A 13,985-nucleotide genomic window follows, 5' to 3' on the forward strand; every position below is an offset into this window, starting at 1 on the left:
GATGCCGGACGAGGGGCCGGAGTCCCCTGATGGGTCCGCACGCACATTGCGCTTCATGCCTGGTCACATTCGCTGCTTTCATATTAGTTGCAAATTTGTCTTGTCGGTGTCCTGTGGCCCTTGACTGGACAACTTAACTAATGTGTGGCTGGGGATGAGAATGAACTCCAGAACTAGAGGGATTCACAACGCGTGTGTAGGAGAACACAGATTTAGATGAGAGCAGGCTAATAGTGTGGAAGATGAGGGACAAACACACATCCGGTAACAATGTCAAAGCAGACAACCAGGCCTCTTCTGCTTAATTCAATTCTGTTAACACAAATTTAGTTCTTCACCAGTGTGATTACTCCAAATTATTTCAAATATTAACTCTTGTGTGTTATCAAGTAATGTTTCTTTTTACAACAAATTTCAGCAAAATGCTCAAAAAGTAAATAGATCCCTACTAATGAAAAAACAAAGTGTGTAAAAAAAGTGTAAAAATGTAATCCTTATAAAATGATTAAAAAAAAAAAAAACTTCTACAAGTCACTAACAGACTCAAAAAGCAACAAAAATAAGCTTTTTTGTTCCAACTATCACAGGATCCAGAGTCTCTCCTGTATTGCATTCACACTCAGAATGACTATTTAGGGGATTCACTTCATATTCAAATATGGTTGTTACTCTTTGCATTTAAAAAAAAAAATGGTTTACTCTTAACAAATACACCTTATCTGTCTGCATTTCTTGAATATTCATCTGTTCTGTTTGTTTTCTCACTCTGTTACTCAAACGGCTAAATCCACCATTTTTTTTCTTACTGGACCTAGTTTATGATTTTTATCTCCTCCAACACATTGTTATAATTCATAGCAGACTTCAGTTGACCATCTCCAAAACATTAAATCAAAAAGTCCAAAATGTGATCCAACCTCGACTACAACGGACTAAAACACATTGTTTTGATTGAAGTCTCAGATTTCTGCATCGTGCCAGAAAGCTAGCTTGCATACTTGTAAACAGTCTTTTAAATCTAGTAGAAAATGACTGGATGTGCCTGGACATTAAATGTAAAACTGTGATGTAAAAAAGATTTTATTCAAACATCAAAGACAGAGGGTCTAATAAATAAGCCAATTTCAGTCCATGTCGCTGGCCGGGTAATCTTCCTTAGTAGCTTGCTCAAGCGCATAATCGCCACGCACACATAAGGAGGTAACATAAGTTATCGCACCAATGCTAACTACTTAGTTAACTACTGAATATTGTAGATTACATCTTGCGAATGGAAAACTGGGCTGCTGGAGCATGAAAGAATGCAGTGGAGTGTGAAAGAAAAAAGGTCATCAATAACTTTTAACAGTGAAGCAGAAAATGTGCAGGACACACACAAACACACACACAGACACACACACACTGACGAGTGTTTTAATCAGGGTATGAAATTACCCCCCCATGCAAGCCAAATTTGGACCCAATTTTACCAGCCACTGTGCCAGGCGACCTGTAAGACATCTCAGGCTGACATCTGACAAGAAACAGTGTTGCTGAAACACGTGCACTTGAAGAAACATACTATATTTGATTCTATTGATGAATAAAAGAAACAAAAGTTTCTAAATAAATTCAAATGGGAGTGGCTGATTTTGTACACTTTTTTGTATTCTGTTTCCTAATGCTTAACCACCAACAAAATGTACTATTATGATTTAAAACTATTATGGTTACCCAATCAGGTGTATCCACTATCTTGGACTAATACTAGACAAACAGGTTCTAAACTAGAAAATAATCCACCCTTCACTGCCAAGCACACTTAATATACATGCATACAATATCTTGTGTTCTGCAGTAGAAAATCAGCACGTGTCCCATCCTGTTTTTCATTACTGTCCTCTGATTGGGCTTTTCATGCAATGTTCCCTGTGTAACGACTGCTCTGAGATGTCATTCAATTACTTGTTAGAGAAATAAAATTGTTATTTGCCAAGATGGCCTCCTGTTTGACACTAGCCTGTGGCTTCGCATTGTAAAGCATCGCCTCGCCCAGCCCCAGGGCAACGTGGGTATGTGGAGTGGCTCAGCTTTCCGACTATGCCCTGATCAAACAATAACAAGACTGAACAAACACAGTTTGTATTTGCGTGTTACCCAAGCACCCCCTCCCCAGCCTTAATATGGCCTTATCTTGTTATGGTCTTGTTTGTCTTAACCGGAGAGAGTACAGTCAGCTTTCGAAAGAAAGAAAACAAAACTCAAAACAAAACCGGTATGAATGCAGGCTTTGTCATTCTGTTGCTGCTCCTTAAGTAAATATGACAAGGAAAATAAAGCAATACACCTCCTGGAAAAACACCTTTTGACTCACTGACTGCTTGTGAAGTGATTAATCTTTGACTAGTTTAGTGGGTTGAGGTTAGAAAACAATGGTGCTAGTATGTTTAGGGGCTGAAGGGGAGCCAACATAAGACAATAGAGATAAAACAAAGATATAGTGTATGTATATGTGATGGAAGAGTGGAAACGTAGGAGACATTTTCTGGTTCTAAAAGAAAAAAGCAACAGAAACTGTAATGTAAAAACAACATAAAGCCTATTCTCACCAAGCACAATATTTTGTGAGAAATTTAAAGAGAAAATTTATTCTGTTTCATGTATGTATCCATATGATCTTTTTATCATTAAATGTCCCCCACCACCAAATATAGCAATAAATAAAATAAAATAAATATTTAAACAAAAAAACAAAACAAACTAAAAAATAAAATAAAATAAAACAATGCATACTCCAAGTATGGGGGGAAGCCATATCAGGTTAGCAGTGTGAAAATAAGTTTTTTGTTTTTGGAGGCTGATGAAAATTAATGTTGCTATCTTGTGACTAATTTTGTTGAATTATTGATTTTACCATATTCCTATAGACCTGGTCATGCTGAATGCATTAATTCGCCTGGAAATGTTTCTCCCCATTTATCAAAAAATAATAAAAGGTAATAAAAAAAATAAAAAAATATTACATCCCTAAGGATCCCAAACACAAAACTTATGTATCTCCATTTTTGACCCAGATTTTGCAGATAATAAACAAACAAACAAAGAAACATAATGGGAAACATAAAAATCCATAGCAGGCAGTGTGTGAACAGAAGTGATGTTTTCTTGGAGGTGGATGAAAATTCATGTTTTAATCATGTGATTAATTTTACTGCATTTTTCATACAAATTTTGTCAGCAATTTCTGTTGCTCTCGGTGTGAAAATCCTCTTAAGGGGCGATGGATGTGTCTGTGCTTACCCTGAGTGAGGGAGTGCAGGGGCAGAGTCTGGTTGGGCTGAATGGACAGCAGCCCTTGTCTCTGCAGGCTCAGGAGATGCTGCTGCTGGAGCTGCTGAACCTGGAGCAGCTGCTGTTGGAATGCCAACTGCTGCGCAGACACCTGCCGAGGGAGACGGAGAGAGGATGAGAGGTCTACATATCATCCCCACACTCACAAACAATTATGTCAACACGTGCACAAACATACTTATTCACTCAGGGCTGATAAACACAAGCACGCACACACACACACACACACACACACACACACACACACACACACACACACATACATACATACACACAAAGAGGTGCGGACAGGTACATTCCCACATTCCTGTCCCCTCTTAATTAACGAGGAGTTGGGGAGGCTCATGACAAATAATGAAATGTTGTTAATCATTCCTAATAAGAGCCACAGGATTTTAATTATGGCCATTCATAACTCCATAAACAACCTGTGACTGAAAGGAGCTCCTTAATATTCAGCAGCGTGTAAGTGCAGAGTCAAGGGAGCCAACCGATTGTCTCTTTTGGATAAATCAGGGCTGTGAAGTAATGGGGTAACCGTCCAATAAGAGGAGAGCTGAGCAGTTTGCGTTAATTTTATATATATTGTGATTCATTTTCTCATTATATTGCATAAAGTCATTTCTGAGTCAGAGAAAACTACACTTTAGATTCAAGGCTATGAATTTTTGTCTTTGTAATGTGAAGTGTGCACATTTATGCATAAAATAAACAGGGTCAATTTTGATGTCTTAAACTGTTATAAGGAAAAAAAACAATGTTTTTCATAAATGCATTTCATTTTTGTGAGTCATTAAATCATGCATTAGGGCTTTTTTTACGCATGTATTGTATTTGACATTATAACAGTTTATGTAATTTATCTAGATAGAATGTTTAACAATATTTTGAACAGATTTCTTTAATTATGACATCCATTGCAGTGTATATCACATCACGATGGAGTTTGCGTTAAGTGTCTTCTTTTGGAGACAGACGGCAATATATCACTTACTCACATCTGGACAGATGGAATGGAGTTTCGTGAAAAAGGAAAGTGGCATAGGACTGGGGAAATTTTGAGAGGAAGAAGGGGTAGAGTTAGTAAAAGTGGAGGGGAAATAGGGAGAAGAGGGTGTTGAAAGACAGAAGAAGAGGGAGGAATGGGCGAACGAACTGCTGCGTCGTCAGAACGATAAATGGGAGGAAATGATCTAACATTCCCAATCACCTCTCAGTCAAAACAAATGGGCGATGTGATGGAGATACGGGGCTACTGAACCCTCCTGTTGACCTCTTTCAACGCTAACACTGTTTTTTATGACCTCCTCGACGCATTATGACAACAGCTAAACATCCGCTATAATCACAGGACGGTTTCTCTGAAGGTTCCTGATGGCCAGAGCTGAAACACCGGACCCTGAGGGTCACGCGTTTGTGTGTATGCGTGTGTTTGTTGGTACATTAAAGAACAAACGTGACTTTGCCAAACTGTGCCGCACCCTCTTCCCAAACACAGGATGCTTCACTTTGTGTTTACTTCTCCAAACAGAAGGCGCACAAAAAAGGTCCCGCAGCACAGGCAGGGACAGGTCAACCTTTAGACCCAGAACAGATCTGAAACAGCCTGATAAAGTGCTCGCTCTCTTTTTTTTCCTCTCCCATTCATGGTCCACCCATCCTCATCTGCCTGTCACAGGTCTGTTTCTTTTTCTCTCTCTCTCCCCCTCAAACCCTGATCACGAGGCTTTGGGCGTACAAATGCTTTAATGTCAATGGCTGGCGTGGTGGTAGTGCAACATATGCAAGCTGTGGTGCTCCCACAGAGAAGCAGGTTCAGTTCCAGGTCATGTCCTGATCACAGTACCCTTGTCTTTTCTTTCACCATCAGGACAATTACAAGCAAAGAGTTAATGAAAATTCATGAAAATGGTGGTTTTGAAATAAATGAATTTAAGGCCTTGTTTACACTGCAGGTCTTGATGCTAAATTCTGATTTGTTGCCTATATCTGATTTTTTTGGCAGTCCGTTTACACGTTCTTTCAATTGTGACCCATATCTGATTCATGTGTTTACACTTGCCATACTATCTGAAACATCCTGCATGCGTTGTTGTCATTTAGCGCCTCCACACGAAAATAATGTGACCTGTGCTGACAAAATGAGTCGAGCAAATTTGAAAATTATTAAAATAATTATAAAGTATTTTCACATTCTCCATTAAAAGACCTTCAAAATGATCCATGATTTTTTGGAATAGGACAAAAAATGACTGCTACACCCGTTTAAAGTTGATATAGAGTCAGCAAGGTTGATTATGAGAAAGATTAAAGTTTTCCTTCAGTTATTTTCTTATGAATAATTAGGCTACTATATTAATAATCACAATATAGCTGTTTTTTATTTTATCTTTCTTATTATAAATAAGAACAGATACAAAAAAACAAACAAAAAACAGTATAGGAACAAATGCATTACCTTTATCATTTACAAAAGCATTCATATAGCCTAAGAAAAACAAATGATCAAATGTAAAAGTTACTTCAGTGTGTTCATTACAAATAAATTGATTATTAAAACTACAAAAGCAGTTAAATGAAGTGCTATGAGTGATTCCCTCTTTTCTTTCGGGCTATTGATAGATAACATTGAGACAGACGGCCTACTGTAATGCACAAAATCAAATAAAGTTACACATCAAGATGTTTTTCCCCATCAGTTCCCCAAGCGTTCACTTAAGACAGAACAGCTTATGTTTGGAGCATTGGGATTGCTAAACGAGGGCTAAATGAACAAAATTTAGCGAAAACCTCAAAATCGACATTTTTCACTTTTTTTGCTTGTAGCTCAGAATAGCCCGTGCGCATTTACATTCATTTTGCCAGCATGGGTCCCAAATGACATCATTAAACCGCGATTTATTTCCACATATGATTGAGGCCTGAAACCGATCTCGCTATATCCGAATGCATGCGTTTTCTGTTTACAGATCCGATCTGTCACATATGAGCAAAAAATCGGATTTGGGTCACATTTTACTGACAGTGTAAACGGGGCCTAAGAGATATCATCTACCTATCATCTAGGTTTAAAACTAAATGAGACAAAATTAAAAGCTATTCCAATTGAAGGATTTGACTGGATTGTGGACAAATAGCTTACATCAGCAAAAAAGTTATTTCTGAGCTGGAGAAAATTACATTTTGATGAAAGACTGTGAAAACAAACTTGCTTCTTTATAAAAATGTAAATTAAGCATATTTAAATATTTATGAATAAAATAGATAATTATGTCTTTAAAGTCACCATGAAATCAAAATGGACAATTCTTATTGTTTATGGAATATTGCAATGTGTATTATATGTGATTTTTTTTTTTATTAAAATAAACTCGCTCACTCATGATGAGATCGCAGTAATTAGCAAACAAAAACAATCCAATCAATTCCTGAAGGACAAAATCAAGTTTCGTCCCACATTTTTTCTCATTTGAGAAACCATTTCTCTTAAATATGTGTCAAAATAGGGAGGAAAACACGACTGAACACGAACTTCTGTTTCATGCTGACTTAAATTGGTAACTCTTTACAGTAAGGTTCAATTCATTAACATCAATGCATTAGGTATCATATTATTTTATAGCATTTATTTGACTACTGTTCATTTATAAAACTTGAAATGTTAAAAATGTATATTTAAAAATGTAATTATTAACGAGTGCTGTATAAAGTATTAGTTCATGATACCTATTGCATGTTACTAAATTGAACCGTATTATAAAGTGTGTTCATTTTCATCTGTATATCACCCTGAAGGAAAGCCTGGGCCACTCCAGATCTTCCTCAGCACACAAGCGTCAACCTAACGCTGGCCTGGCTTGTGAATGGGAGGTTAACTCAGAGTGGCACGCGAGAGAGGCGAGAACAGAGCAGATGACAACATGATCCAGACTGACGCTGGCAGGCCCTTTTATTGCCTCGCCTCCAATGCAAAGTTAAAAATCTTTGAAAACCTAAGAAATTTTGTTGTCTTTTAAATAAAAGAGGCACAAAGCAGCAGCGGGGGGTTATTGTCTGACCCCTGTGGGGGGGGGGGGGGGGAGTCGCTGCAACAATTCGTATTCCATCTTTTGATGGCTGTGCGAGAGAAAGCCGAAGGAGGGGGAGAGAGAGAGAGAGAGTGCGCGCGAGAGAAAAACATGCGCAGACGGAGGAGAGCCTCTTGAGGGCTGCATCAAATTCCTGTGATCATACATAATACTCTTTAAAATGGTGTTTTTCTTCCTGTTCGTCACGTTCCATTCAGCTGATCAATTGTTTCTCCTTTTGATGGTGCCACCCTCCCTCTTTCAACCCCCCTCCCATTCTAGAGTCCCCTTCCTCTCGTCTGTTCTTCTGACACGAGAGAGGGAAAGAGAGAGATAGAGAGAGAGCAAGAGTGACAGCTTCTGTCAGAGGCAAGAGAAACAGTCCTGTCGCATTGATTTATGGAGGCAACGCACCACAACTTGTCCAAACTGAAGCCCCCAGTTCATTAATTAGCGAGCTGGGGGACTTTGAAGTAAGCATGTGAGAGCGTGTTTGTATGTGTGTGTTTTATAACATTCGCCTTCATTTATACGCTCTCTCTCCAGTTACAGAATGAAGCTCTCGGTGGGGAAGTTCAAAAGTGAAACTCTGATTGTCTTTGAACTGCTTTTGACCGCACAATAATCGTTTCTTTTGTCCAGAGCATTGCCTTATCCTGCTGTCATTAGAGCAGCCAGAAACACAGCTGGTGATACAGCCTTAAAATGAAGGAAGACAGAGAAAGACAAAGAGGTAGAACACTTCAGATAAACTACAACTGTGCCATATTTCTGTCAACAGGGAAACCGCATATACCCTTCAATCTGGTCACATTGTGCACACACATATAAATACACAGACGCTCATAAAAGGATCAATATGGATTCTGTGCACAGATTTCTTGTAGAATCACAAATGTTTGTTTATTAAATATTTTGGAAAGTAAAATTTTACTTTTAGATTGATTTAATACATTTTACTGTGACAAAACTGCACAGAGTTTTCCACCAAATACATACCGAAAAATGCAGAAATTCTGCCAGGGTCAACTCTAAAAATGTGTTCTAACCAAGTTCCTTTTTTGGTCCATTAACACTTAACACAGAATGTGACAACAGTTCAGTCGAAACATACTACTCTTCACAAAAGTTTAGTTCAGTGAGATTTTTTCTTCTTCTAAGAAATCAATACTTTTATACAAATAAATCTGTTCTTTTGAACTTCTTCAAATCTATCACAGTTTACACAAAAATACTGAAGCAGTTTCCAAATGTTTTCAACATTGATAATAATAGAAAAAAATGTTTCTTGAGCAGCATTTTAGAATTATTTATGAAGGATCATGTGACACTAAAGACTGGAATAATGACTGCTAAATAATCAGCTTTGTCATCACAGGAATAAATTACATTTAAAATATGTATAAATTGAAAATATATTTTTTTAATTGTAATAGTATTTCATAATATCACTGCTTTTACTGTATTTCTGATCAAATAAGTGCTGCCTTGGTCACCATCTTTCAGAAAGAAAAAAAGAAAAACATCTAGTATATCCAGTCTACATTTTACTGTTTAATTATTCTTGACCAATTAGATTATATTGGGAGGGGCAACATCACAGAAATAAATTATTCCACAACTGGTTAGCACAGAAAATCAAATAAAACTTAAAAAATGTCAGCGTTTATTGCTGGTTATATTTTTATACACGTAGAAATAGAAAAGCGGAAAAAGGTTCTTTCTTTTGTCAAAGCTCAAAATAAGATGACACAGTGGCGCTGGATGCACTGGGGGGCAGGTAATGAACACCAGGGCTGAGCATATGTGTAAAGTAATACAGTCAGCATACCTCTTTACTCTGCTGTTTGCTGCCATGCTGCTGCTGGATGAGCTGAAGGTGGAGTTGTTCTTGCTGTTTCTTGTAGAACTCCTGGAGTTGCTGCTGCAAAGTCACACAGAGTCATAAATTAAAGATGCCTCCTCAGTACTTCTGTTGTGTTTTATTTTTTCCCCATAAAGTCCAAGTATAATGCTACAAAACAGATTTTTACTTACTTAGATCCTTAGAATTATAATACATTTAGCTACAGTACAGTACCTAAAATCTTGTGTATTAAATATTGTGGCATAATACTACTTGTGTTTATTTCTAAATCGCTTAGAATAAAAAACGTGCATGAGGAAGGAGTTTTGCACTGTGAACAATCTGCGAGTTTGTCTACACAGCCCTCACTCTTGCTTCAAAACTACATAGAAAATTGTTCACAAATTTTCTGAGAATCAGGAAGAACCAACAGTCAGAGAACATCTACATCAAGCATAATCAGATTGTGTGGAATTCTTTGAGTCATGACTCTTTACCATAGAATTGCTTCATTAGAATATTTGACATTTTTGTAACACATACAAGACAAAAAAATCCCATTTGTTGGTCGTATAGACTGAAAAAGAGCTGAGAAAGAAAATGTAGTTTGCTTGATGGAATGACAAAGAAATTAACTAATTGCAGTGCATGCTTTTTTTGCAATTAAATACTTCCAATAATAAATAATAGTTCTAGCTGATGATGGATGAGCAATTTTTGAAAAATGGCTGAAATATGCATATCATGTTGAGACGATCCAGACAAGACTAAAAGACTATATTACCTGCTGTATTAATTTTTATTGTATTAACATTATTAATTATTATTAGCATTGCAAAACTATAACTTTCCATAAGAACCACTGTGATTATTATTAGTAATACATGTAATGTTATTAATACCAGCAACATCTTTTATCATATTGCTGTTGTCCCTACTTTAAAATATATGTTATGTTATATTGTGACTATAATAAATTTTGAACTCCGACAAACACTTATGGAGTATTTTTTTATGATTTCATTTAACTTCTTGTAAAGTACATTATAATGTTTCCCAAAGCCTGAGTAATATTTGAGACACTCAAACAGAAGGAATCTACATGGATTGAAACAGAATGAGACCCAGTACCTGCTGTAACATCAGTGCTTGTTGCTGCTGCAGTAACAGCTGGAGCTGCTGGGGGCTCAGAACTTGGTGTTGGAGGATTTGCTGCATCTGCTGAGGAGTTATGACCTGTGGTGTCATCATAGCAACAGAGACTGGGACCTACACAAAAACAGGAAGAGGACAAACATATGAATACAATGACATCTCGATAAGCACAATACATACACTAAAGATAACATATCACATGTCCTATCAGTAGCCTGTCACCAGACGAATGTGCCAAGAGATCAAGATATGTTTCTCTAAAACCACCTGAGGAGCTTTCAGAAGCACTGATCCGAGAAGCCAAAGCTGCACTGACTGATGGGAGACTGACAGATACAAAGAGAAAACCCATACACAAACACTCAAACAACCACACAGCGTCCCCATTATCAAACGTCCCACTCCACTGACAAGGCCACTGGCCATTATTCTGGAGTGCTGTCCGTGTTTTGCTTGTGACTGTGAAAACGCTTTGTATTTTCATTTTTTTCAGGATTGTTTTCCCCCCTCTTCATCAGCATGAAGCATCTTGTCCCTGCGATGCTTCACTAAAATGGGTCACAACTCTCCCGGTGTACCGTTTCGTTGTGTACATAAACTTAAAATTGCTGAATATCAATTAACACAAATCTAACCGTGTCAATGCAGGATGTGTTGTGTTCTTTTACTTCAGCAAAAAACAATTCAGGAAAAACATTTCAAAACACACATTAAAGGGCACACAAACAAGCTCAAGCGGAATAAAAAAGGGTGAGCATATTAAAGGCCGGAAAGGAAAATGACGTGATGACATTGAGAGGGTCCTCGCGCTGTTGACAGGGGTCTTTAATTAGAGGAGAGGCTGCGTGAATACAGTACACGCGTGTCTCAGTGTCAGCTTTTCTCTATGATACTCCGCGCCATTAAAATCTCTTTTGTGACATTGGGTGACAAACCATGTCTGTGCTGAACTTGACAGCGGCGGGCATTTGCAACTGTTAACATATCCCCAGCGTGTTTTAGCGAGCGTGTGCGAGATCGCAGATGTATGTCTCACATCTGCTCCTGATTGGCCAGACATTAAGGCGACAGTCTCCCTTCATCAAGGTTACCCCAATTGCATCTGATTCAGAACCGCTGACACGAGTTTGAATTTGTCCCGTCTTGATGAATGTAATTGAGTCTGTTCTCTCTGAAAGGGGCGGGGTTTTAACCTCCACATTGTCTCCGCCTATTTCAGACCACGCTAGGTTTAACAATAAAAAACAGAACACCTTCCTAAATAAACTCAATGTTACAAAGAGGGGATTGAATGTGTTATAAACTCATCACCAAAATGGATATGTGGGGCTTGGATCAAAGTAAAACACAAGCACGCGCTCCAAACACACGGGTGTTACGTCTTAATATGCGGCCGCATTTTTCACATGGCTTAGCGCACCATTTGCATAGGCTGCACCCCTTGATTTCTTCATTTCACAGTCATTATGCACTCATGTCCTTATTTCTCAGCGCCACTAATTTTGATGAACTATTCTGAAGGTCAGAGAGGCAGACGGGTGAGTGGTGAGACAATACAAGCTAAAACACACACCAGACACGTGTACATTTATACTTGGCAACAAAATACTTTTTTCAAAATATTTTCCAGTGTTACTTTATCACTGAGATACTATTATAGTTTTTATTGATATTTTAAAATAGTTTTTATTTTCGGTTATCATTTTAATTCAGGATTTAGTCATTTTGTTGTTTTTATTATAATTATTATTATTAATGTCTACATACTGCAGTTTTTGAAATTTAAGTTTGAAAGAGTAACTGATTCTTTTACTCAAATTCATTTAATTTGATTTAGATTTAAATTTCCAATGTAATATTTAAACAAATATATATATATATATTTAATTTTCATAAATGTTTGAGAGATCTTTGGTTTTGAGTAAACTTTACTTTTGAATTTTTTTTCTTAATTATAATGTACAAATAAAGACCATTTTACACAAACATTTCAACTTGCAATAAAACTTAGCATTTATAAGTTCATATTTCTACTACTACGACTAATTTAAATTACCACACAAAAAAAGAAACATAACATAACTAACATACAAAACATTTTATTTTAAGTTTGGAATGGTTCTTAAAACCAAGCAACATTTTAAATAGATTTGATAACAATTCCTACTATCAAATTAATACTCTAAAACACTTTGCATAAATTTAAATGCTTTGTAAAAGAAATAACAACTAAAATGTACTAATTTCTCAGGCCATGACAAATCACAACTCCAGCCTGTTCCAATTAAACCCTTTATATCCACACATTACAGACACACTGACACCAGCTTCACACCCTCATTTACTGCATGAATGTGTGTATGTGTGCATGTGTATGTGTGTGTCCACTTCTACCAAACCTCAGCCCTAGCGGAAAGGCTATTACAGCTCACATTTTACTGCCCATTACCACTGAGGTCATTAGTGGAGAGAGGGATGGGCCTCCTCTTAACCTATTGATCATTGTAACTACTAGCATTTAATCCGCTGGTGAATGAGCTGGAATCTCTTTAAGACAGGCCCGCCGCAGAAGAGAAGCACTTCAGCTGAAAAATATCATCCTGGCCACTATATCAGCAGCACTTGAGAGGAGTGAGGGATACTGCCGCTTACTGCCCAGAGCCGTTCGCTCTTCTCCTCTGGCCGTTATTGTGGAAGTGTGCGAAATGAAATTATTATTATGAATTGCGGTAAACGGCCATATCGCTTGATAAAAGGTGAGGAAAGAACAAATACATATTTCAAGCAGTCTCATGATGAAAGCGCAATGAGATAAAGCAGATATCCGTTTAAACGAGATACAAGGAATTTTATGAATGCATATTTCAGCTGTCATTTGGACAGTTTTAAATAGCACAAGACTCGTTTGCTCAGAAAAAGAAAGAATTGTTAGGAGAGGAAGAAGGGGAGCAAACTGGAGAAAGCTGACGGTTATGAATTTCACTAAGGAGAGGTGTAGGCCAGGTGTGAGTGCAGCACATTAACACACACAGAGAGAAAAACTGTAACATACTCGAACAGCTGCTATGTGACTGTAGGCAATGTGCTAGCGCAGGCCTGCTGTCCACCAGCCCTACCCACACACACACGCTGTACACTCCACATTTACATGCCAACACATGCAAACATCTCCAATTTGCAAAAATTTATAAACAAGCTTAATAACTTTGCTTCTTCAATCGCACATAAAACTGCAAAATTTATGGGCATAAAAATTAATCATTCAATTTTATTTAACTAGAAGGTGCTTGATCTTAATATATACAACAACAGAATGACGCCAGCTGGGAGATCGAGCGTTCTGGACGCAGCTGCGGATCCAGCTCATTTGAGTATGGCGCTCAAATCCACCGTCCAGTTCGTCTTCAGTACGACTATGAGAAGGAAACACCATCCAAAAATACGGCTCTAACGAGGAAACATCTGACACACATCTGACTAACCTCAGAAACACTGATACTGACTTAATGAAGAACGCATTCCTGAGAGAGCAAAATGTCATGCATGGAGAGAACGAGAGAAAGAGAGAGAGGGGAAAAGAGAGATAG

The 13,985-nt window shown here is 37.6% G+C and overlaps 1 protein-coding gene across 8 annotated transcripts in view; it reads right to left on the bottom strand.

Annotated features, from left to right (window-relative positions):
* Positions 1-13,985, bottom strand: part of LOC306879626 (forkhead box protein P1-B-like) — a 198,780-nt gene that overhangs the window by 34,277 nt on the left and 150,518 nt on the right. For 7 of the 8 annotated variants that reach the window (XM_079432724.1, XM_079432723.1, XM_079432727.1 and 4 more), the window contains 3 exons: positions 10,375-10,512; positions 9,229-9,321; positions 3,280-3,421 (listed from right to left, as the gene is read on the bottom strand). In XM_079432724.1, coding sequence (XP_079288850.1) covers positions 3,280-3,421; positions 9,229-9,321; positions 10,375-10,512 — 373 coding nt within the window. The remainder of the gene's footprint in view (positions 1-3,279; positions 3,422-9,228; positions 9,322-10,374; positions 10,513-13,985) is intronic. The other variant, XM_079432730.1, reaches the window with a different exon arrangement.

The sequence above is a fragment of the Barbus barbus genome, assembly GCF_936440315.1.
Source record: "Barbus barbus genome assembly, chromosome: 13".
Classification (NCBI taxonomy): domain Eukaryota; kingdom Metazoa; phylum Chordata; class Actinopteri; order Cypriniformes; family Cyprinidae; genus Barbus; species Barbus barbus.